Source organism: Cercospora beticola, chromosome 9, assembly GCF_033473495.1.
Source record: "Cercospora beticola chromosome 9, complete sequence".
In the NCBI taxonomy this organism is placed as follows: domain Eukaryota; kingdom Fungi; phylum Ascomycota; class Dothideomycetes; order Mycosphaerellales; family Mycosphaerellaceae; genus Cercospora; species Cercospora beticola.
The window spans coordinates 271,477-296,450 of record NC_088943.1 but is presented as its reverse complement, the minus strand read 5'-3'; the positions used below and the strand labels follow the sequence as shown (position 1 = coordinate 296,450).

The following is a 24,974-nucleotide window of genomic DNA, read 5'->3' as shown; positions in this document are numbered from 1 at the left end:
GATCGGCGATTGTGGAGTTGATTTGGAAGGAAAACGAATCAGTTCTCGTGGGTCTGGCGCAGCTCGAATAGCTCGCGAGGGTGATGATCAATGGCTTCGTGTTCGCAAGAGAACTTGGAGTGATAGGTTGAGCAAGAAGGGAAGAGTGGTTTTATGGAGAAGACGAAGGCATTGCGAGCGCTGCAATCACGTGCGGGACAGTGAATGTGAATGGTCTCGTATCTGCAAGAAATCAGTGTTTCGAAAGAAGCGAAAAAGTGTTTCAAGCATTGTCTGGAACCAGCTGGACTTTGAAACAGGATGAGAATGAGAATCATGCAATACTTGCCACCGGATCCCCATTTAGTTATCTTTCGACAAACCGGCATGGATGTCACCCTGCTGGGCTCCGCTTACCCTCTCCCGCACAGAGACTAGCTCACTGATCCTCTGGTCGATACGTGAGACTTCGTTGCGGCAGTAACTCAGCCTCATAGAGATGGCTTTGTCCTGCTCCTTCAATCCCTCCATCCTCACCTTGTTTCTGGCAATTTCTGCCATGTTCTGCTGCAATTGTGCCTTCATTACACACAGTCTCGCATCTTCTTCTCTGCTGAATGATCTTGTGCCGATTTGATGCGGTTGCCGCAACAATGGCTGCCCAGTGCTCGCTTTCTGGGAGGTACTGGAAGCAGGGCTATGCCTGTGCTGTTTCCTTCTGCTTGTTTCCTCCGCCACCATCCATACCGCCGCCGAGGCTGTTGCCGCTGCCGTCTCCGCTCATCGTGAGCTGCGCGTGTGATTCCAGAAGGCGCTGAAGCTGGATTTGAGGTCGTAGAGGAGGATTCGAGGCGGGCGGACAGTGGTGGAAGTGAGGTGCTGGCCTGAGGCTCGGAGCTGCTTGCCTGGCGGTCGTACTGTGCGCTGATCAAGGCTCCGGAGGGCACCAAAACACCTCGCGCTGCTTCTAATACCATCTTTGACCTTCCGCCGCGGTGGTTTAGGTGTTTTCGAAGTCCTGTGGTGGTGTTGTGGCCGTGGAGGGGAAGCCATTCGGCACATTCGCAGCGAAAAGCCAGGGTCTTGGCGCTGAATTGCACTGATGGCTCTTGCTCGCCAGTCACTGACCAGCAGTTTCCTCTCCACCACCACAACGACGTCTTTCTTTCCGCCAACAAACTGAAAGAGCAGCGGAAGAGCTTCTCGCTGCCTCTGACACCCTCTACGACATCTTCCGGCCGTCAGTAGAGCCCTCAGTCACCGCTTAGTCACCCTTGAAGGAATGTTTTCCCGCCATCCACCACCTCCGCCGCCTCAACAGCGAGCTCGGTGGCAACGAGGAGCTGGACTTGGCCATCTCATTCGTCCTAAGCAGCCGCGGCAATGGTCTCAGCTGGCTGGGAGGTGCTTTCGCCATTACTTCGCGCCTTGATGCGTAAGTCTTCCTCTGACACCACCTCCTTTGCCGCAACACCGATTTCAATGACGGCGGAGAGCCTCCAGTGAGGATCCCCAATGCCCCCAGCAGCTGTGACCACAGCCTCAGCTCGCTGAACAGCTCGCTGACCTCACCTTGAGGCGCTGATAGGCACAACTAACGCCGACAGTCATCTTCCGCGAATCGACGGCGAGGTCGGTGGCAAAGCGGCAGCTCAGCACTCGCTTACACACTATCCGCGGCGTCCCACGCGAGATATGGTGTGCCAGCACTCCATTGGTGCCGCTGACAGACTTCCTAGGGTAAGATCTCCCGCCGAGCATCTCCGCCAACATGGCCTCCACCATCACCCGCAGTCGCCCAGACATCCGCAACACCGATACTCTCCAACATCTGAACAGAGCTGCCGGGTCGGGCACAGCTCCAAGAGGAGGACGTTGAGGAGGATGAAGAGGAGGAATGTGACGAGGACAGCAGCACCATGGGAAACTCCGGCGAGATGAACACCAACCGCACGGCGGTGGTCTGGACACCACGGGACATCTCAATGCTCTCATGGGCTTTGCAGATTCGTCTGGGGTCTGACATCGTGGTCCTCGATGAGTTGCACATCACTGCCACCAGTCCTACGCCAGCGGTGGCGACATCGACAGTCATCGGGCTCCGAGGAGTCTCAGTGTCACATCCTGTGCAGTCCACTGCTCGACTGAGTGAGTCCTCGGAGTGTGGTTCCGCTCAGAAGAGAGACTTTCGGCATACCACAAATGGTAAGCCGAGAACCAGGTGGAGACCCGATGCCACTCCGAAAGCTGGCTTGTTGGTCGTTTCTCAGAGACTTCTTCATCACACACTGCCTTCTCCCATCATGGAGACACACTCTTTGCACAGCAGGATGACAGTTGGCTGATACAACAGATGTAGGTGCATGCTGGCACATGGCAGGCTGATTCCAAAGACCACGGCGATGGACGTCGTGCCATGAGCAGCAGAAGCAGCAAGTGGCTCCGAGATACGTCTCTCCTCGGTGACGCCAGCAGACAAGAGCTTCTGCTCTCGACAAGAGCTCAACAGGTTACACTTCGAATTCGGCATTCGCCATCATGGCGAAACACTGCCACCCAGCTGACCGTTTGCCGCCATGGAAGTACTCCATCTCATGTGGCTTCTTCTTCTGCAAGACCGAATAGCAGGATCTTGGTCGAAGTCTATGTCCTTAATGCCAGGAGTTCTTCAGTAAGAGAAGGATATCGCCGCTGCCATGGTCCTCGCAAGATGTTGCGAAGTAGGGTGACCAACTCCGATAGTACCACCATGGCCACAGCTCAGGCATGAGTACCAAATACAAGCATCACACTTCGGCCACCGTTCGCATACTTTCATTGGGCATCCGTGAGCTGCTTCAGCCGGTGTAAGTCCCGCCTCGCCTTCCAGCCTTGCTTCTGGAATTTCTTCGACTGCTTTGTTCTCCAACGCCAGCGAACATTCTGGGCAGCCGTGAGCCAAGTCATCAGGCCGGCGTAAGTCCAATGCCTGCTTTCAAGACTTCTTCCTTCGGGATTGGTAGCGCTTGGGCAGATGACATTCGCAAGCACTTCCCGGTCTCTTTTACTCTTTGGCATCTGTGGGCTTCGGCCAGTGTAAGTCCTGCAGCCGAACTTAACGACTACTCTTGGTAGACGCTTGCTGAGGTCAAGTCTCTTCGATCGTCTTTCGCGGTTTGGCTTTCTTGTACTTGCATCGGAGTGCTTTGAAGCCCGAGCAAGACCAAGATCCCTTCATCACCGCTCCACACTGACATCGGAGAGCTTTGACGCCCGACTGAATCCAGGATTCCCTTTCGCCTTCCAGGACAATTCTGCATCCCACACTGGCAGCGGTGAGCCTCCACGCCCGTGCAAGACCACATGTTCTTCATCATCTCTTCGAACACTCCTCCAACACCCCTTCGCGTTGGCATCGCGGAGCTTCCAAGCCCGTCAACGACCAAGGTTCTTTTCAGCAGTACCGGCACTCACAACCTGGCGGCGGTGAGCTTCAAAGCCCGCCAAAGTCCAGCTTTTCATCTCTCCTTTTGCTCAGCGTCTCTCGACTTCAACATCTGTCTTCTGGCCTCGGAGAGCTTCACCGCCCGTGTAAGACCAGAACGTCCCTTCTCGATTTGGTTTGGTTTTGCTTGCCTCTAAGCACAACGGAGTGCCTCTTCATCTCTCCCTTGCATTGGCAGCGGCGAGCCTCGTGGCCCGCATCAGTTTAGCTCCCTTTCTCTTTTTTCCTTATGCCTCTGCTGTATCGCCGGCGAGACGACTTGTCCCGGCTGCTCGCTGAGGTATCGTCGCGAGTATCGGCACATGTCTGGCAGCTCGCTTTGACTTGGCAGAGCTGTTCCCTCCTGTAAGGTTGCATGACCGCATCTCGTACTTCTTCTTTTCCCTCCAGCAAAGTGTGTTGCTCTTGACCAGCTTTGCAATCTCTTCCCTTTGGCAGCGGCGAGCCGTCGGGCCCGCGTAAGTCCGGTGTTGTCCTCACAACTGCAGCATAAATTCGGGCGCCCCCGAGACGTGTGTCCCGGCTACTGAGTGCAGCGCCATCTCGAGATTCAGCAAAACCATCAACTCAGGTATCGGCATTCAAGGCTCTGTGCATCGACTTCAGCAACAGCCATCTTGCAGTTTAGTACTTGATCTTGTTGCCTGGACCACGACTTCGCATCTCGACTTTCCGTTCCGGACCAGGGTGTGGCCTCACAGGAATCGGCTGCTTGGCTGCGGAGAACTTGCAACGATTGTGGCCATCTTTCAGCTTCGACGCCATGTGGCCAGAGTCTCACAACAGCAGCTTCGTCGCTAGCGGCTCATGGTCTGCCTTGGTTTTCGCTGTTGGGTATTGGGGCCTTGGCTGGCTGCGATTCCGGGAAGACTACTCTTGGTAGACTCCGACTCTTGTGCTGAGCGGGAGCACTCTCGTTCTCAGGAAGGCGTGGCTTGAAGCGTACTCTTGGTAGGCTCTTGCTTGTTCGCTGGAACGGGGACTTGAGGTGCATACCACTGGGCTGGCGAACACCGATTTTGCGAACATGCGACTTGCAGCGTACTCTCACTGGGCTCTCGATCGGATGCTGGACTGGGATTCTCGTGTTGAAGAGAGAATGCTGGTGTGCCTTTTGGCCCGGCGCTGAAGAAGGCTTTTGTTGAGGATGACCTTTTCTTTTGCTGGTGTGCTTTTGCCCAGCTGGAACTTCTGCGTATGCTTTGAGGCTGAGTGCTGCTGGCCAGCAACTGCTCAGCTGGAGTTGGAGACGGGAACGCCGGTGTGCTTTGGCCCGGCTGAGGAGGATTCGTATTTGCTGCTGTTTGTCTTGTTGCTGGTGAGCTTATGCCCAGCTCGTGGAGCCGGTCTCGCTGGAAGGCACCTCGCGACAGGCTCCTGCTTGATCGTGCGCAGACTATACTTCTGCACTGCTGGACCGGATTCTCTGAAGGCCGCTGTCGGCGGAGACCCTCCTTCTCTGGCGAGACATTTGTGGATGCGCACATGCTCTTGGTACGATCATGATTGTACTGCCAATCAAGCTCGTACTGCCCTATCGCTGCATGGCTCCACGAGCGCATTCGGAAGATGGACGCGCTGTTGCATCGATATCCCGCCTGGGCAACACCCATGGAGTTCCGTCACGAATCGCGAGCAGCGCATCGCATCAGGCCACTGATGAGATGTCTTCAACGCCGGCCTGATGTAACCTCGCAATGCTTGCGCTCACGTGTTTCCCAGGGGATCACGTCTGGAGTCAGCGGCGACGGCGTTTAGCATGATGCTCTCTCGACATTCCGGCCTTGCACGATGACGAGACCTTCGACCTGCGACTTCGCTGCGATCCACAACGTGCTGCACAAAGCTGGATGCAGCCTGGCGACTTGTTGATCCGATTGGTGGAGAGTATGTTGCGCAAGGTGATCACGAAGCCACTGCGGAAGCATCTCGCTGCTGCAGACCTGACTTGTCTGCTTGGCCGCCAGCGACAACGACGAATGGCAGCATTCTGCAGCGCACCACGAGCGTCACCTCGATCAGCCCGCAATTGATCCTTTGCCTGCTCAGAGCAGACCATCGTGTCATCATGGGAGCTTCTTCTCGCCAGCTGCGCGGAGACGTAGGTGCATGGAGATGGAGGTAGGAAACATTGAGATATGGAAGTTTGGGTTGGCAGCTTTCGCCATAGCTGGTATCGGGTGAATCTGATTTTGGCGATATGAATGTACGTATGTGGGATGCGAGACTTGCAGAGAGTCTTGTGCGAAGTACATGCAGAGGAGAAGGAAACGGAAGCGCCGATTGTGCTTTCCGGAGAAGCACGAAGTCAGCCCGCCTGCGGATGCCACTCACCTGGCTTCGACGAGCTAATCAGCGGACATGCCGCGCGAAGGCGCTCTCGATGCTCTGGACCTGTCTCGCAACATCAAGGTCAGCATGCGCTCATCAAATCACGATCGGGAGGAGAGTTTCAAGTGCAGAGATTCGTCAGATCTTCCCAACCCGCATCATCGAAAACCACGCAATTCGGGTTAACGATCACCTTTGCTCCCACAGCACAACCGCAACAGCCCTTCAAAGCTCCGTGTTTCACCACTCCTCAAGAGCGAGCGGCTATCCCATGTTACCCTTGGGAGAGGGCTGAAAAGAACTGGTTATCCACCCCAAGAGCTAGGTGCTGACCCACAACAGGCCAATGTGTAATCTTGATAAGGAGCTTCGATACGAGCAACGTTGGGTGCGCGTCGAAGTTGGTTGCGGGGGTTGTATCATCATTTGAGTGGTGGTGTTGGAGGTGGGGAAGATACCTACCGAAAAAATGGTCGTCATTGTGCTGGCTCGGCCGAGATATTTCTGGAGTGCTGAAGGCTGATATCCTCCCTGTCGATCAGCTGCTCAACCGGAGAACTGGGTATCTTTCCTGCATGATTGTCAGTTCCTGCTCTATGTCGTTTCTTTGATTCAGATCCAAGCAAGCCCGATCTGTGACAAGGCTCGCGACGAGCCAACTATGAGCAGGAATCGAAGCTCGCTCTGCAGCCGAGATCCGCGTTTGGAGTCTACTTGAGGACTCTGTCGAAGCATAGGACATCCGGGTCGAGAGAAGCCACGCTTTGGCTTGGAAGACCTGTCACTCAACGTCAGCACCGGCACTGGAAACCAAGTATTGTGAGAACGCCAGTGTTGTGAAGCACCATCTTCAGTCCGGACAGTTGCAGCGAGTACGACTCGTTGGCCACCAATACTCGCTCCTACTCTTGCGGCCAGCCCTTCGAAGCCTGCAGTTTTGGGTGCACGCTCAAAAATTAAGCACTCTCCCATGCCGCAGCCGACTAGGCATTCCTCTCCTCGACTCCTTCCCTCGACCCGAAAATCCCTCGATATGGCAGACTGCGCAACGGGCGATGGCTTGGATCGCATCAAGCCGATCAAGAATCCTTTCGCCGGAGTAAAGCGAACTCTTGTTTGGGGATTCATCACGGGTGCTGAGAAGGAACAGAAAGCATTCCACTTACCGATGTCTTCATCCTGGAGGAAGCTGCGAGCTCGCTGAACTGTCTAAAAACATCGTCAGCGTCCTCTCAAACACCGCCTCAATAGCATCGTTGTGGTGAGAATTAGTCGTCAGATCGAAAGAGAGTCATCCTTCTACCACCAGCCCTTCAACGCCCGCAAGTCGTGCCATCTAGCAGTCGGATGTACAGTTGCTGTGTACAGCAGAGCTTCTTTGGTGCTTCAATCCTGGATAATGTGCTCGGGAGAAAGGGCTCGACTTACATGCTGGGAGGTGGAAGGTGCGTCTTTCAGGTCTCGTGGTGCAAGATCTGGTCTCGAAGAGTCAGCTGCTGTGTTCAGGCATACTTTGTGGGTCAAGGCATTGTAGATTGTGAGCTTCAGAATCGGCCCGCTGACATTCCACTCTCGGTTGGATGCCCGCCAAACTCTCAGGATCGCACGGAAAGTCCTTCGGCGCCTGCAAGCGATCCGGCGTCCCCATGCCATGTTGTCCTTGCGACCAGGTCTTTTACAGTTGATTCGTTTTCGAGACCTGGTCTTCTGCCACAGCCGCGGCGGACATTGTTCGTGCTTCGAGTGGTGATGGCGGGTGCCTTCTCATCATCTGCGGGGATGGGGAGAGGAGGTCTGCAAAACACTTACCCAAGAGAGATGCGGTATGGGAGATTGCGAGAGTGTCGTCCTCGGCTCACCGAACCACACCTGGGCGTCAAGAGTTGGAAGAAGGCGGCTTGCCGGCTGTGGCCAAGAAGTCGCAGATTCTGGCAGTGAACCTGTGTGCAGGAAGTCAGCATCTGCTCACGGTAAGCTTGCTGCATCTCTCCATCTTCCTCTGCATCGCAGCGTGGGTCACAGTGCGCGCTTCCAGTCGTGGTAGGCTGTAAGATGCTGCACCTGAGAAATCAAGAAAAGCTTACCATTTGGATTGGTGTCAATCCTCGATATGGCTCCATGATCTGTATCTCGCACAAGTCAGCAGCTGCTCGGACACAACTCCGTCGAAGCTGATGAGAAGTTTGAACGCTCATAGCTGCACACCGGCTAGCCTCCTCCTTTTGACGAATGTCGACTCCACTCCCATAGATGCCCACACAACCTGCAGAGCCCGCAACCGATCCGAAGGCATCTCCCCTTGCCAACGTGTTTCCCATCGCCCTTCGGATCGTCGCTGCCCACTGCCCACCCTCTGATGAAGATGATGGACTCATGGCTGCTGCTCTGCTACGGCATGTGTGTGCGGACGAGGTAGGTACGGAGGGTGGGGTATAATCATAAGGTTGTAAGACCACGGGTAGGGCGTGGTCTTACCTGAGATACTGGGCTTCAGAGCCTCATCTGCGGATTCCAAGTAGACGTTCTGGAGTTGGGATGTCAGCAAAGGTCTCGATCTCCAGTATCCAGGGTTGTTTCTGCGGCTCGAATGGATCTCAAAATGGAATCCCACATGTGCAGTGCAAGGAAGGTGTGGCTTACCTCTGCTGGCTCAGTGCAGATCAAGCACCCGTTGCGCTGGCCGTTGCCCTGGGGATCCATGGCTGCCACAGATGCTTTACTCCAGCGGCAACGAGTTACTGTGCAACAAAAAGTCAGCGCATGGTAACGAAAAAGCTGATCGAGGAGTGTTCGTGTGGAAAGACATTTCAGTCGGTGGCTCTTCGTGGAGTCCGAATGCCACACCGCTGCCATGGAGACCATCACCCGTCCTCAGCAGTGCAAGCACAGCCCTTCGGACCTCGAGTCCATGTTCTGTGCTGTTGTTGTGCCTCTCATCCTTCAGGTCTCCGCTATACTTGCCGACTCCTGATCCGCGGCGGGCAATATGCTTGCAAGGTGGGCGTGGCAGGTTCGGATCATCATTGTGCGCGGGTAGGGAGTGAAGAGTAACGCCTACCTTCATATCGCCTTCGAAGTCGGTCGGAAAAGATATGAGCTGTCAAGGCGCTGAACAACGCAAAGACCCCTACGTCTGAAGGGAGATCGTGACTGTCGGCAGTTCTTCGTTTCGCGCCTGGCCGGTGCTCTAGCCTTTTGAGTTCTGCTGTGTAAGAGATGGTCAGCATCTTTTCGGCCTTGATCGACATCGGGTAGATCATTGGCAAAGGTCCTGGTCAGAAGTCTCCACAGCCACCGTTTCCTATGGCGCAGAGCTGAGCGTGGATCATACGTGGACAGCCCTTCGAAGCACTCCTTTACTGCCTCTCCCCAATGGGCGGAGAGGTCAGGGTCCCACCGAACAGATGAACAGCCTCTTATCGTGGTCGTTGGTAGTCGCTACACGCGATCGTCTCGCCAGCTGGGAATGCTCCGCGACGGGCACGCCATGGGCCACATCCCCCGCTCACTGCGTTCATCATGCTCTGATTGAGGTGGTGTGGGCCGGGTCGTCTTACCGTTCAAGCTGCTCGCGCGCAGCGTGCTTGGGGACGAAGGCTTCGTTGACGCTCTATGCCGAGAGGAATCGGAGAGCCCGCCGAGGGATGCTCAGGGCTGGTGGGGTCCTGCGCTCATTACTCGTCAGCTTTTGATTGCGCGAACACTGGTTTCCAAGACCATTGATAATTCGATGTGCAATCAGATCATTGTCGCCGTCGGTACTCATTGGATGATGGACGCCGAACGGAGATCTCGTGCGAACAGCCCTTCGCAACCCTCGCTTTACCGATGCCCGCTCACGTTTGCATGGTCAGGTCGTCTCGTTCGAGAATCGCTTTCTGCATCTTGACCAGTTCCCTCTGCCTTTGCGGGACTGCGCAACGGGCATGCCATGAGTCGCATCTCGTGTTCGGGGGAGAATCATCATCAGGAAGTGCAGGATGTGTGAGAGGTGAACATACCATGTATAATGGTCGCCTTTGATGGCGACGGATTGGACCTCGTTGGCGGCGTCCACTGGCTGAGTTCCTGTTTGAGGCATCAAGCACTGGTCGCTTTATCAGCGAGCGGCAGCGGATCCTGCATCTTGTTCCTCGAACTCAGCGACTGAGGAGGCTGTTCGGTCCATCATTAAAGAAGTCTGGCGTGTCTGCCTTCGCAGTGCTGTTAGAGGACTGGAGTGCCCAGGGGGAGAACAGTGCTGCTGTCCTGCGCCGTCGCCAAAAGGGTCAAAAGGATGAGTAGCTTACCTTGACAATGCACGCAGCGTGGATCAGGACTGAACGGAAGCGCCTGTTGTGTTCATGCTGATGGATGAAGTTGTGTTGTGGATGAACAGCCGACGAAACACCAAACCACTCAAGCTCCGTGACGCCCACGTGACCTTACCTGAAGTTTCCCGCCTTGACGTAAAGGTCACCATTGGGGCGGCGGGCAACGATGGTGGCATCAAGACTGCTTCAATGCACGTCGACGAAGGAGCGCAGCCATTCGCGGTTGATTTGCGGCGGTCGAATCGGACGTTTGGGCTCGAGATCGAAATTGGGCTGAGGGCGGCGGCTTCGACGGCGAGGAAATCAGGTGCACTCCTCCTCCTCTTCTCTCCCAAGCTCTTGCGATGACCAAGACGATTCTCTCCATCCTCTGTCGTCACCCGCGGACGCAGATCTTGCCCCGAAAGGTGTGTATGTGCACGCCGATGGAATTTTGCTCGAGGCGAGCAGGATGGGGCCGAAGCACGCGTCAAACCTGAGCTCTGAGAACCTCCTCCAATCGAGCGAGTATGATGTGGGTGTCCATTGTACTGTCCATCTCTGACCGCCTCTTGATGCTGTGATCAACTCCCCCTCTTCATCTTGCGCCAGGCGAGCCTTTGAATCATCGCCGCAGCGAAGCTGCTCCAAGCTCTTTTCCGGGATGGCGATGACGATTGGCGGGATCGTCTCGATGCGGTAGTGAGGTTGGTGGGAAGCCGTGGCTTTGTTCGTAGGTGGACGTAGGTGGGTCGAGGATGAAGCGAAACAAAGGACTGCTTTGTTGTCAGGGGTCTGGGCGGCTTGGAGGACGTTCTCTCGAGCTATCCTTCTGCTTACCACGGAATATTGCTCCTGCATTGAGTGCAGTTGACGTGCGGAGAAGACAATGTTGATGAGGCTGGGTGGGAAGCAGGAAGGAAGCCGAAGAGGATGGCGTTGGTGACGAGAAGCCATTCACGGTCTTGGCATATCGCAACACAACAAGAGCGAGCGAGCACAACGAAACATGGCCTGCGCGAAGACGAGACTGCAAGCAGGGGGCATTGAAACCACCATTGGAAATGCGCATAGTCGCAGAGCCCTGACGAGCCTTCTTGTGGTCCAGCCCTGATCAGTTTTGGGCAGGACGGCGAGTGCAAAGACGACACAGGCAGCAGCTTGCAATGAGAGCATGAGACAGGTGGGAACAACATGAACACAAACATGAGCAACAGGTTTCGAGTGGCTATCTGAGCTCTGAGCAGTGCGCACCACCAACATCCTCCAGTGGCATGTGTCTCGACATCTGCGACCGCCAACATCTTGCACACAACGGAACAGACAACTCCCAGCCCCATCATCATCAGAGCGTACCATCAGCAACCGCAACAACATTGACAGATACAGCAGCCCTCGGCGTGGCGGGACAATGTGACTATTTGCAGGTCAGCGATCGAACAATGTTGCAGTGGGCGACGGGATACTCACTCTGATACTCGAACGTCGGCGGCGGCCAGCGAACAGTCAATGCTCACAGTGCGGGGAAATGGCATGAAGGTGGAGACGTCCAGGCGGGATCCGCAGTCCTGATGTTGTCGAGAGCACGCAGACCGGGGCCATGTGTCTTCGAGCCGGCGGACGACGACCAGTTGGTGCTGAGTGCGACGGCCAATCCTCGGTGCGGCGGAGATGCAGCGCAGGCAGCGGTGTGTCGATGGTGAGTCGCAGCAGTTGGAGGTGGAAGACCAGCCAAGCCAGGGTGAAGCAGTAGGCGACAACGAGCGCACCCAAGGCAGCGACAGCAAGGCCCGGATAGGCTACTAGACGCACGGCAACGACTGCGGCAGAGGTCTGGAATGATGTCAGCATAGAGAACAGAGGCGCCACTGATGGTGGTTGAACTGACTGGCAGGTGGAGGTCGTCGTCGAGGCGAGCAAGCAGGTCATGGAGGTTCAGCTCCTTGCCTATGTCCGGCGGAGTGTCCTCAGTTGCGGCGGTCTTGCGCTTGGTGGTCTTGGGCGGCGAGACAACGCGAACCGACGCGGCGAAAGGGTCAGCCACGGCGGCGCGGGGGGTGAGCATCGTAGATGCCGCCGCCGCCTCCGTCCTGTTTCTTGTAGATATTGCGGACGAACATCTCTGGTGACGGAGGCGGCGCCGGAAGATAGAATCGACGGACGCTTCGCAAGCAGGGGCGCCATGGGCCTGTCGAGGGATGTCAGTGAGGGTGAGAGCGGTGAGGGAAGAGGATGTGATGCGTACTTTGGTCCCACAGCGCCCCGCACAGGAGGGAAGCGGCAGACACTTCTCGATGCACTGCTGAAGGTATTGTCTTGGTGGTGGTGGTGAAGAAGAGGAAGAAGTCGAGAGAGGAGGAAGTGGGGGTTTAAGTAGCCATTTGACGAGGCAGTGCTGCCTGATGGCTGGGCAGGCAAACAAACGCCAAGTGCGGCAAGCTTGTTCAAGCTGGACGTCAGCTGCATACGGTCTGTCCTCCTTTCCGTGTGTGTTTCTTTGAGCCTGCAGAAGATACAGTGCATTGTCGAGGGTAACTCCTGCCCACAGACGATGCTGCGGCACAGTATTATTCGCAAGGTGAAGAACGGAGAGCTGACTCTGCCTATGTCCTTCGGTACAGCACGACCTTTTGGCGTTCTTAGTCATCTGGGGTAGAGGCTACCAGCATGAGATCCCGGCTTCTCGTGTTCGCGGCTCTGGCTGGGGCTCTTTTAGGGCAGACATGTACTGCTTTGGAGCATAGACATGGTCATGGTGAGGGGCTACAGTACGTCTCTCCGCGCTGAGGGCCATGGTCTGCTGCATTTGGGTAGCCCGATGCGATACCTTGGACATCGGCATATATCCAAAGCATCAGTTTCTGAACCTAGTCCCAGTCAGCGCGCTGACATCTCTGACTCTCTCGAGAAACGACAACTCCCCGACTTTGCACAGCGCAACTTGAACACCATCCGAAGCATCTACGGCCTCACAGTCTATCCCAACAATGTTCCGATCCTCAAACAAGGATGCGACAAAGCAGTTCCTCCAGGACTCTTCAGCCCATATGCCACCGGACGTGTGTCTCCAGTGGGCGATTTTAGTGGCTTCAACGACTCATGCGAGTACTTCTTCGCCTTGGCGCCAAATCCTGAGGACCAGGAATTCCAAGGCCTCGGTATTTATCAGGCCGATGTTGTAGAGTTCACTTCCGGTTGTCCAAATATTGCTGCGAGTGTGGTGTAAGTCTTCGCAGCCGTGAGAAGATGCCAAGCCATAGTACTTGCAGTGTGATCTACTGCAATCGCTCTTCAGCCTGGAGACGAGCCTGTAAACGTTACCATTCGTATGCTGACGTCTTACGCAGATACCTTCGCACAGCAAAGTATGACCAGAACACTCGCCAAATCGATCCAAGTCGCCCAGTCTCGACGCTTGCACAGGTATGCAGAAGGACATTCAGCATTGAGCTTCGTCTGTCCTATGTGCTAATCCTCCGCTTCCTAGGTCGCCTTCTGGCAATTCGACGCCTACGGCCAAGTCGAACGCTACCACGCCTGGATCACCAACCTCGAAGCCTGGATCAAAGCCGGCACAGGCGTAGACTTCAACGCCCTCCTCTACCAAAAATTCGTCCCCGTCGTCCTCTGTCCCGGAATCCAACAACGCTGCACAGGTCAATACCAACAATACCTCGACGTCACAACCTGCATCCTCGAACTCGAACTCAAACCTTTCGGATCCTTCGATGAAGTCTCGGGCGATAATGTCGCTTGTCGATTGATTCATTTGATTTTGACGCAGGTCAGACCGGATATTCACTGTCCGCATGTGGGACCTACTGGTGGGGGCAAGTGTGTGGATATTAATTACAGTATTGATTATTTTTCGGATTTGGAGTTGTTTGGGCTGCCGGAGGGGAGTGTGTTTACTTGTGGTGGGCCGTTGACGGATCCGATGAATCCGGCTGCGGTGGGACCTTTTAGTGGGAGTGATGGGAACCCTCTGCCTGGAGAAGCGCCGCCGCCTATTCCGGATGTGAAACAGGCATTGGGACCACTGGGAGGTTTGTTGGATGGGATTTTGAAGAGGATGCCAGAGTGGTTGTGATGGTGAGGTGCCATGTTCTTCTATTCTGGTTGTCTTCGTATCGCGGGCACAGCCAGCTCGAATTATGCTTTTGGCGTTCAAGTATGCAATGCAACTGCCGAAGAGCCAGTTGCAGAAACACGCTGACAGTGCAGAAATCTGTCAGGAATATATATACTCATAATTGACTTCGTCAATGCAAGACCCGTATACGATCGCAGTCTGCGAAAAATCATCTGCTGACTTCGATTTTGTTTAGTCAGTAGGCTGACTTCTGGCCTTCACGTCTAGGAACCCAGCAGTTCGCTTTCGATTGCTTGCTCGGCTGGCCTGTCAACGTTCAGCAGCCCTGATATCCCAGCACACGCGTCTCCAATTCACAGAGTCCGCCAAAGTTAGTCGAGGCGAGACCTACCCGTTTCGGACAGTGCTTAGATGCTGACCGAGAGCTAATGCTTGGCGTCGTGCTCACAATGGTGGCGATACATAGGCTTAGTCAAGAAAGACTTAGGCTGCAGAGCTCTTGGCTCGACAACGGAAATACGCGGCAAGGTAAGTTTGCTGGTGATCCGTTGGGCACTTTTCTTAGACCGCCTCGCATGCGTACCTGCGACAAAGCTCTCCTGGGCTGCCAACATCTTGAGAAGGAATGCCTGGAAGGGTCCACCCAGAGAAACAACTACCACGGTGGAGCATGTTGCAAACATCGGCCTTCGGACCATCTCTTCGACTCATTGGGATGCATTCTAGCTTCCTAAAGTACCATCTACCAGTGAAGCGATATACGAGCAAATGGGATGAAAGCCCTACATGGTGTGTACGGCTGTCAATCAGCAAAAAGATGCCAATTTTTGCATCTTTCCCGTTCACCATGTTTGTGGGAAAGTCGCCGTCTGCATGGAACAGGCTGCCAGCCTGGCTGTTGTTGGGTCAACTCACCTGAATACGAGGTCAGCAACTTGGTACTGGTCTTCTCATTGTTGCGAGTCCTTCCGTTCTTCCCCTACGCGTTGATCCTGTACGGTGGACACGATATCTTGCTGCTTGGAACGTGATTGTCGCTCCACTACTGGAGGTCGTTCCTGCTACTCGCCTGCGGCATTGAGACAGTCTTCAACGATGTCTAGGAACTCTCATATCCATACGGCTCATGGCGTTCTGCTGCGAAAACGCCAGGAGCCTTGTCACTAAACGCTCGCTGCTGCCCGATTGACGCAGCGTCAGTATAGCATCAATGCGTTACGCAAGTCAGCAAGCCGACTTGGTCGAAACTCTGTCACTGTCCACGGAACAGGTCTCGCTGGTCTTGTAGGCAGTCAGCATGCTTAAAAAACCACCAACAAGAGTTCCGCTGATTGTAGAGTCGTATCAAGCCAGCCACCTCCCAGAAATACGAGTCTCTGCCGGCCAAACAGCTGCATACCATTTCAGCAGGGTGAGGAGGACGCCTTCTCCGTTGTCGTTGTCGAGTGCGGGGCGGAGCGTTGAAGACTCTCGATCGTGCGATATAAAAGACTGCCTCAAAGCCTGACTTTGAGACGAAAGTCAGAACGCAACAAGACTCCAAGCTCATCACTACAAACCATCTTCGATCTCAACTTCGAAATTCAACCATCAACCACGATGGCTCGCTTCTCCTGGTTGATCACTCTTTTCGTCGCCGCTCTCGGTGTCTCCGCCTGCAGCCCAGAGGACAACTGCTCGGATTGCCCCAGCAGTTTCGACCTCTGCACGTGCATCGGTGTAAGTGAAAAATACCAGTGAATCTTGAAGAGGGTCTAGCGGGCATGGCTGACGCGATGTCTCTTGCGATCGAACAACAGTGGGAGAATTGCCAGACAGCAAAATTCAAGTTCGCCAAAATGGTCAAGAAGGACGTTATGGATGATATTATTGTTGCTGGTCCAAAGCAAGAGTGATGGAAGCGGTGGAGCACCAAAGCGGCCGACAGCCATTGGCTTGGATCTGGATATGGCGGAGGGAAATGGGATGAGCACTCCTTTCGGAGGCTGTTGGGGTGCGTCAGAATATGATCACGCTCCTTGATCATGTAGATAGGAGCCTTGTGCTCACACTTTACCAAAAACACGTTCGGCCGCTTTCGTGTCTGCTTCCAATACTCGGCGCTGTGTGTTAATTTCGAGGCCAAGAGTATCTGCTTGTTGGACGTCTGGGCGTAGTAAGTTCCTCAGTCTTGGCGAAATGTTGGTATGGAAACGCGGCGAAAGGTGTCTGGCAGCGGGCGATGATCCTCAACGTCAAGACTGAGGGCATGATAGTATGCGCTCGATACATGAGGCCTCTGGTCGAGAGGGATGCAGCAACCGTCTCGCTGGTGCCAGGCCGTGCGGTGGAAGAGGTGCCACGGACCATTGTCCGGTGACTGCGTTCATCGAGAACAAGTGGTCGTACCACGCCCGTTAGCTCTGCTCTAATTTCTTAGGGGGTTGCAATCCGTTCCTAGGCGGTTGCACATGTCCAGAGAGTCGAAGGGCAGTTCACAGAGACGAGCATCTGAGCCACGTCAGAGCACGGTCATTGGTGGCGCTTGCAAATGCTTTGCGTGCCGTGCATCGAACGGAATCACTTATCACGAAATAGGTCCAGTACAGAGTAAGCTCAAATATGTGGATAACATCTTACTTGACCTTCCTTGTGATAAGTAAGACATGCAATGCATAAAGCTGATCTCGTTCCAGAAGCGCGACATTTCGAGCAGAAAGAGAGGCCAACTTCGATTTGTAGGAGGCATGTGATACAGTTGGTGGCTGCGAAAGTGACTCGGTATGCTCATGTTACGTTGCAATAAGCTACACGAGATGCAGGGTTCCGGCAAGGAATCGGCAAGGAATGAACCAGTGAAAGTAGTGGGAGTCCGATCGTTATCGCTCCGTCTGTGTTACAATTGGTCACTTGAATCTAGCGATTGAATGGCAGGGTAGATCTCGTCTGCTAGGCGATTTAGCCTTTATCGTAGTCGACTTAGGGCAGAATGTTAGTAGGAAACCCGCGATTGGCCTTTGAGCTTCTATTCCTTGAATCCTCGTATGCTGCTGGAAGACTGTCAAGACCAACCTCTGCGACAACAAATCATCGCTAATGAAAAGGGTGCAGGTGTCCATTTGCGGTGCGGCAGGCATAGTGTCGCCCACCCGGCTGGTTCATGGGAGGCAGTAAGGGTCGGGACAAGTATAAGTATACCCACGCTGCCCGGATATGGGACTGCCATCAACTCACATCAGATCTGCATAATCACCACCAAGACCCCGCTCCAAGCTCGACTCCAGGAAAGCAGCGTGATGGCCCGTTTGTCTTGGTTCACCTGGATCTTCGTCGCCGCCCTCGGTGTCGTTGCCTGCATCTCCGGCGACGGTTGCAACTGCAACGACTTATACGCATACTGTAGATGCAAGGGCGTAAGTTGGCAGTGTTTGACAGCCGAGTAACTCATGGCTGACTGGATGCTTTCTGTGGCAACAGATTCCATCATATGAGTGCTATCCCGACAGCAAAATGGCCAAGCTGGTCAAGAAAAATGTATTGGATGATGTCGTTGCTGGACCAGAGTAGGGAGTTACGAACGAAGGCTCGACCGTGGGCTGGAATGTAGTGAAAGGGACCGAGATGATTGAGATGAACCCTCTTTACGGTCAGCGAAGATGAGACACGGAATGAGAGGACAATCAATCCTCCAATGCTTGTGTATGAGCCTCGCGCCCCATGTCCACAAAGTCTCTGGCCTTCCCAGCTCAATGTGCAACAGTGGCAGCCATGGTCGTTTGGCCTACTCTCTGCTTCCGACCATTCATTGTGTCTCAATATCATGTGAGCTGTCCTTCGCGCTTGTGCTTGTCCTACCATGCTCCGGTTCCAGATCCGATGAGGCGCTGTCCAAGCGGAGATTGGTTACTTGTAGAGGGCTCGAGCAGAGGAAGAGCTGGTGCACCAGCAGATCGGAGGTTGAGCTGCTGCTCCCTGGTCTTGCGGAATGCTGTGGGATGAGCGAAGAAGAGCAGCGTAGCTCGGAGTCCTCGAACTGCAGACCAGCAGAACCTTCTAAGACCATCCTTTCGAATCACATTGCGCGAAGCCGGCCAGCACTTTGATCAGCTCTTGAGAACACATGAAACCGCGAAAAGGAGATCTGCTTTGCTGCCAGCGTCGAATCAAATCAACATGACCTAATGCCCTCGAACTGTATCCTCCAACTTTTGCTCAGCGGGTCTGCGACTTTCCAACCCCATCACTCCGCGCGGTATCCGGGCCGTCGCGTTGCCCTCGTGCTCACCGCCACCGTCGCGTCCGTTCGCCGCTCCCAATCCTTGCTCCTCTTCCTCTGATCTAAGTCTTCGGTTGACCGGATGCGGGTTATTCTGGCCTGGCGATGAAGAAGAAGCGTTGATGCAGTCTTGGACGACGAACTCGAGTCGAGAATCGTGGCGCGGAGTGCGAACGAGAGAAGTGTAAGGTGGACATTTGGCGAAGAAAGAAGTCTGATGAGAAGGGAAGCCAGTAAGTACCGCATGTGAGGAGCAGGAGCAGCAAGGTGCTGCATGAAGTTCTCGCAGTAAGCTCCAAGTTTGATTCGTCATTGACGTCCGCTGAATACCCAGAGCAGATTTGAAGGATGTTTCAATGAGAGCAGGGTGGCAGCCAGAGAAGCAGAGACTGTGGGAAGCGGCGCAGCAACGAGCGGGAAACAAGTACGATTTTGAAAGCATGACAGCACAGATGATTTGAAACGGTTGGAAGATTGAAGTGCTGTAAGTATGTACATGCAATCACTTAACACCGCCCTCTGCATAAGCTCAGCCCTGCGATGACATGCGTGCTCCTGATAGCAGCTGCAACAGAAACGTGATCAAATCCCCTCGGTAGGTGGTCGCATACGACACACTGATATCCTTGTCCGTCTCTTGCTCGTAACACTCTGCATGACCCAATACAACTGGTTTCCACTGGAACCGAGGGAATCGTGGTGACCGAGCAGCATCTGTTCTCGCGCGCCGGCGCAGTCTGCGAATGGTTGAGATTGACTTGAGTCAGCGGGTTGGCGGCTCGGGATGCTCTCGTTGCCCGTGGGTGCGTGACCGATGAGACCACCAATCATTTCAGCACCTGGATGTGGATTATCCGCGGCAACGCAACTGTCGTCCAGGCCACGTGGAGCCTGCCGCAAATTGCTCGCTCAGGCAGCGTCCAGGGCTTGAGGCGGTGAGTGGGTTGCCTGCATAGGCAGTACCGAAGGCCTGTGGTGGTGGCGGGTGTGGCCAGCCTTGAGGTGCCGGTGGCCGCATGTACTGGCCGCCGAACTGCTTCGGCTGTAGATCATGATACGGCTGTGGGTTGTAGACGTATAGGGCTGGACCAGAGGTTGGCATGTATTGCATGAATGCTGGGTACTGTGCCGCTGGCATTGGTGGCTGGATGTACTGCTTGCTCGGAGCGGCAGTGTAATTGTCGTAGCCGTATGCTGGAGCCAAGCAGCACGACTCCTCCTTCTCCATCTGGCGTCGAGGGTTTGCGGACGAAGCTCAGGCATGGAGGACGATGGGGTGTACCACAGCTTTGGGCGGTAGTCTGGGAACTCCGACATGATCGAGCTGTTGCGAAACTTGTCGATGATGCAGTCGATACCCTGCACGGCGCTGCGTGGTCGTTCGAGCGCTGATTCTTGGTAACGTTGATAGCTGGAAAGGATCCTGCGCGCAAGAGTCAGTCAAGCTGCGGTCCCCATCAAAGAGGACGAAAAAGGAGGAAGCTCACCATCCACCGGCCCCATCGCACCGCACTGAACACCGTCTCCCGCTGTCGCGAGCGCGACGACGCCTGGCCAGTGAGCAGCAGCCTGTGAAACACGAGTCAGTTGGTTCTGTGTTGCTGTGTTGAGAGTGTGAGGGAGCGCGGAGGAGAGGATGTGCTTGAAGTGAAGATCGAGGCCTGCTTCGTCGTCGTGGCCGGGTCTGCTGCTCCTTCACATGCAGCTGTTGAGGTAGATATGCATTTCGAAATTGTCTTCACTTCGAAGCGGCGTTCATGGTGAAATGGTATGATCTGTAAGTGCTTGGGAGGTCTTTGACTTACCCGCGCCCAGACGCCGCCGCGCTCCACTTCCCTTCTCAAGTCAGAAGACTCGGAAGGTAAGATCGGAACCCCAGCAACCAAGAACTGTTTGCGCCGCTTTTCCCTTTTTGCACTGTCAGTCAGTGAGGTCTCTCTGAGAATTGATCAAGATTCGTGGCGCTGGAGGTAAAGATGCCTGCCATTTGGACAGGATGTGTCGATGGAGAGGCCCGATGTGAAGTCCGCTGTGGACAGCTTCTCAAGCAGGGCGAGGCAGTCAAAGCGAACGTTTGTAAGGAAGCGCCAGAGCTGAACATTTCATGCGGTGAGAAGCCAAGATGCGAACAGCTCGCTGTCTCACGGCCAGAGGAGCCAACGGAGCCGCGGAAGGTGGAGATGGGTGGCGGTGTTGATGAGTGATGGCGATGGGGAAGGGGAGGGGAATGGTGCTTACCGCGACGCCCTCCAGAAGCAAGTTCTGGGGCTTGATATCTCTGTGACAGATGCTTTGCCATGGTAGTGCGTGGGCGAATGGGCGGTGTAGATGATGCTGATGGAGGTGGAGGAAGAGAAAGAGAAGTTGGCAGTTGGGGGGAAGAACTTTGGCATTTGAGCACGGCCTTCACGCTAGCGGACGTGGCGCGGCGTGCCTGCTTCCGTTCTGCTGCCTGAATGGCCTGCCAACGGTCTTGACGAAGACAACTTTTGCTCAACGGGAGTCGAGGAGGAAGACGGTGGAGGAATAGGTACAACACGCCCTTCTCTGCTTCTTCTGCTTCAATCCATGGCATCCTATCGAGCTACGCGCACTTCAGTGATCAAGAAGTCTCATCGAAGGGCTTCAAAATCATCCATGCCTCTACCATGCAAGATCAAATTCCACCATCGCGGCTGTCACTCGCGAGCGCTTCCGGGGCAACGAATTTGACAGCTTGACGTGATACAATATTGGCGGCCCCTTCTTTCCGTTTCCCATTGCCAACATGAACCTTGCCTTCGGTACGAATCACTCCTTTTCACGGCTTCTTGTTCTTGCTCAAGAGTCCGCGATGACCGTCAGCCAGCCTTTGCGCCTCTCCATCTTGTCGTTAGCCTCACGAAAAATAGCTGAGCGCAGCACGGCAGTCCCTACTGAAGGCGCGGAACACCCAGTGCTCTCCTGATCCATGAGTTCTCAACTTTCCACTGGACAAGCTCAGAATCCCGCTCCGCCTGCCGCCGATTCTCCTTTCCTTCACTTACACCTGGCCACACGAGCGCAAGGGGCTACGAGACGACGATGACCCCGCGATCCGAATAGCGTGCTCGCTTCCCTGCTGCGCGCTTTGCAATCGAAAGCCTAGGTCGGCAGTTGGGTGACATACTTCGTATCATGCGCACCGAGAGCGGCAATGAATGAATCGGAGGAACGATGGCCGACAGTATCGTGCACCGGGCTATCGGGAAAGGTAGCCTCGTCCGGTCAGAACACAAGAGGAGGAGGCTTCAGTGGCTTAGTCAATACGTTACCAGATCGCGAGGCAAAGCCTTGCACGGCACGTTGGAGGGAGCTTGGGGCCTGGATCTCATCATCCCCATGCATGTACTCCCGCCTTGCGGGCCACGATCGCTGGCATCCTCTTCCAGTACGAGATGGTAGAGCTCTTCGGGAACCGCAGTCAGTGGGGCCGCGGAAAGGGAGATGGACAGTGGGGAAAGGCTGCGAGGAGGTATGGTTGGCAATTATGAGGCGCGAGAAGCCAGGAGGAATCGAGGCCGACGTGGCTGGCGTATGAAGGGCTGCTTGCATTGGAACTGCAGCGAGACATTTACATCTTCAAAGTTCCGTGTTCGTCAAATCGTACTTTGCGTCTTGTCGTATCTATTGATCACTGCAGCCGCTCTCCGCTGAGCCCGGTATACCTCTTCTTCGTCTCGTACAGACCATGACCGCCCAGGATTGCAGCATCCCACTGTGGCCAGAGTCTCGTTGTTTGCGGTTCCTGTTGCTGGAACTCATCTTTACCCTGCACTTCTATCTACTTGCATCAAGTCTACGCGTGGCCGAGAATGGTTGAACAGCTTCTTTCCGTCAAGACCGTTCCTGCGGGGGACAAGCTATACCATCGCGTGCGACATCGAGCCCACTGTCAAGATTAGGCCATCCTCAGGAATTCGCAGGGAACTGCGGCAAAGATTCCCTTTGAAGCCATGCAAATGTAGGGACATAAGTCAAGATACCATGCAGTGTAAGCATAGCCAAATCCAGATTGGCGAACCATGGTAGTGCCCTTGGCGATCTGGGCTGCAGGCGAGCTAAATCTTACCTCGTTGCCTGCTCACCTCTTTCATTACTTGAGCAACGCTGCATGCGGCTTGAATACATATTGAGTCCTTTGTCTGAACATTCAGGTGTCGAGGGGAGGAAACTGTTCTTTGTGCTTCCTTGCATTGCGGACCCGAGATATGCTTGTGCGCATATGGTAAAGCAGATGTCTCAGGACCTTATTGACATGGACAAGCGGTGTCACTTAAGGACGCCCTATATCGCATCGCAATGAGCGACTGCTTGTCATGCTAGTGCTTCCCCTTCCATGCAGCGCTCGTCCAGGCTCATCTGCGATGGAGAGACAGTACTCTGGTCGGACCAGGAGATTCAAAAGGGAGACCGCCAGCGCATACGAATAGACTGTACGTTTCGTAAGGAGGACCGTAAAGAGATGCGCTGGACACAGTACTTGAAGCTATCGATTTCCACGTGCGCTGGACACAGTACTTGAAGCTATCGATTTCCACGTGCGCTGTCTGAGTCTAGGTATCCTGTTTTGCACGCCAGCCCTCGTCTCCCTGGCAGACCATTCCCATCGATAACACAGCCGTCCTAAGCTTGTCTTAATGCCCTCAGGGTGTCCATTCGCCATTCAAGCATCTTGTACCCTCCTCTTGCTGCTGTTGCGTTCGATCGAAGGCGTGTGTTCGGGCGCTAAGCGGGGACGGGGAGGCGATTGCGTGGTGCGCCATCGACATAGATCTCTGCGAGGAGCGGATGGGTACTGGTCCGTTCGCGAGGATTGCGATAAGGGAAGGTCGGCTGCGAAGTCGACGTCGTGAGTTGTTGCTGTCGCTGGCTGGAGCGCTGTCGTGGACAGCGGCTTTCGAGGGCAGTCGCATCAAGCTGTGGCTTTGTTGCCCAGCGCTCGACGAATGTGTTCCGATGGATGAAAGGCTGTTGCGGGAGCTTGAGATGCTTCTTCGACATGCGGCGACAGCCTGCGCGAGGATGATGGTTGATCTGCTGGACAGTCAGTGCCGTCAATGAGGCTGCGAGTGCGTGGGGGCGCTGTTCAGTTGACTGGAGGTCTTCCGATGCTGTAGGCGCCTGCGATATCAGTGCAAGGTACTTTCGCTTGACGAAGTGGTCGTGTTGAGGACTTCGATCATCAAGTAGTGAGTGAGGGGCGAGCGTCACTGGTGCAGTGGCTGGAAACGACTAAGTCCATCCAGTTGGCAAAACACTTGATGGCACCAACAAAACTCCAAACATCACAATGGCGCGTTCAAAAGGAGCTGAGCATCAAAAGCAGCAGATGAAGCAATTTTTCATCTCACTATGGATACTATTGAGGTGGTGGCTGGCCTGCAATGCTAAAAAGGCAAAAAAGAAGTCGATATCGCCGCGCACACTCCTAGATTCAGACACAACCGCAACCAGAATCGAACCGCAACACCAAACAAAACAGCAAAAAACCAGCTCCTTGCGGAGCTGGGGAAACTCATCTACTGCATGTTTGCCAGACACAACAGTCATTGATTGGTTTCATTGCCAATTGCCCAATCCTCCGAACAAGCCTGAAATGACCACTTACCTGATACAAGTGTTCCATAACACCAATGAGATCTCCGAGATGATCTCGAAAGTTACTGCTGACTCTGTGATATATAAATGTCAAATTTGTGGCGGGGGACTTAGTGGCTGCGTGGCTGAGCAGAGCCAGAGGGAGGACTCGAGGAGGGGCTGCGCTTGGTGAGGGAGGACGTTTTGGGCAGTGTTTCTACACAACAACACACCGCTGGCTCAATATTGCGGACGCTCTGAGTTGCAGAACAGTTCAGTGCACGCGGATGTCAACCTACTTAATGCACAGAGACGTTGTGGTGGTCAGAGAGGTTTGGTGTGAGAAGGATTGCATGAAGCCAGCGGGTCCCTCGCCACCAAGGTGTCTGGGTACCCAGCCAACATTCTGACAATCGCGACCACGAAAGACTCCTCTCTGATGTGCAGCATGTGTCGAAGCTCACGAATACAAAGCTGCTTCAAGCAGGAGGTCGTTACACGAAAAGGAGAGCCACGGCGACGAGGAGAAATTGAAGCCAGAAAGCTCTTGCTCCACCAGGCGGTCGAGCTTCGAGATGTAAAGTGCATCGACAATGTTGAGGTCCAGGACATAAACACCTCTACAGCGATCCAATGTACACATTGAGGCGCATGCCCATAGATCTACTACTTGCACGACTTTACTGCGCTGCTCAGGGAAGCTGAGAGAACAGGTTGACGACGAAGGCGGACAACTCTTCGTCCTCCAGATGAATTGACCGAGTCATCCAAGCTACTTCCACTCCGCTGACTGCGCTCGACATCCGCAAGATACGTCCTCACTGAACGGCGAGCCAGCTGCGCTGCCCCTGCACTCTGACCAGATCTCGCGTTCGCAGGATATTTTGCCTTCCGACCTCCACCTTTCTACGAGCAGCGATCCGACTTCAAGCGACTGGCGAC

At 54.6% G+C, this 24,974-nt stretch overlaps 5 protein-coding genes across 5 annotated transcripts; 2 read left to right on the top strand and 3 right to left on the bottom strand.

The window, feature by feature from the left end:
- Window positions 1-7,389: 7,389 nt before the first annotated feature.
- On the bottom strand, window positions 7,390-8,494 carry RHO25_012360 (uncharacterized protein; the record flags this gene model as incomplete). Its single annotated transcript, XM_065603534.1, has 5 exons — window positions 7,390-7,565; window positions 7,654-7,734; window positions 7,879-7,917; window positions 8,270-8,318; window positions 8,435-8,494. 5 exons carry the CDS (start codon window positions 8,492-8,494, stop codon window positions 7,390-7,392), a joined length of 405 nt encoding a protein of 134 aa, XP_065459606.1.
- A 3,098-nt stretch (window positions 8,495-11,592) lies between these two features.
- RHO25_012359 (uncharacterized protein) lies at window positions 11,593-12,609 on the bottom strand (the record flags this gene model as incomplete). The annotated part of the gene is made up of 4 exons (XM_023603748.2): window positions 11,593-11,919; window positions 11,975-12,274; window positions 12,332-12,492; window positions 12,555-12,609. The coding sequence occupies 4 exons, from the start codon at window positions 12,607-12,609 to the stop codon at window positions 11,593-11,595; spliced, it is 843 nt and encodes a 280-aa protein (XP_023449940.2).
- Window positions 12,610-12,832: 223 nt separating this feature from the next.
- Window positions 12,833-14,176, top strand: RHO25_012358 (uncharacterized protein; the record flags this gene model as incomplete). The annotated part of the gene is made up of 3 exons (XM_023603749.1): window positions 12,833-13,308; window positions 13,434-13,509; window positions 13,574-14,176. The coding sequence occupies 3 exons, from the start codon at window positions 12,833-12,835 to the stop codon at window positions 14,174-14,176; spliced, it is 1,155 nt and encodes a 384-aa protein (XP_023449941.1).
- Window positions 14,177-15,778: 1,602 nt separating this feature from the next.
- Window positions 15,779-16,074, top strand: RHO25_012357 (uncharacterized protein; the record flags this gene model as incomplete). The annotated part of the gene is made up of 2 exons (XM_065603533.1): window positions 15,779-15,898; window positions 15,979-16,074. 2 exons carry the CDS (start codon window positions 15,779-15,781, stop codon window positions 16,072-16,074), a joined length of 216 nt encoding a protein of 71 aa, XP_065459605.1.
- Window positions 16,075-19,284: 3,210 nt separating this feature from the next.
- On the bottom strand, window positions 19,285-19,662 carry RHO25_012356 (uncharacterized protein; the record flags this gene model as incomplete). The annotated part of the gene is made up of 1 exon (XM_023603750.1): window positions 19,285-19,662. One exon carries the CDS (start codon window positions 19,660-19,662, stop codon window positions 19,285-19,287), a length of 378 nt encoding a protein of 125 aa, XP_023449938.1.
- Window positions 19,663-24,974: the final 5,312 nt, after the last annotated feature.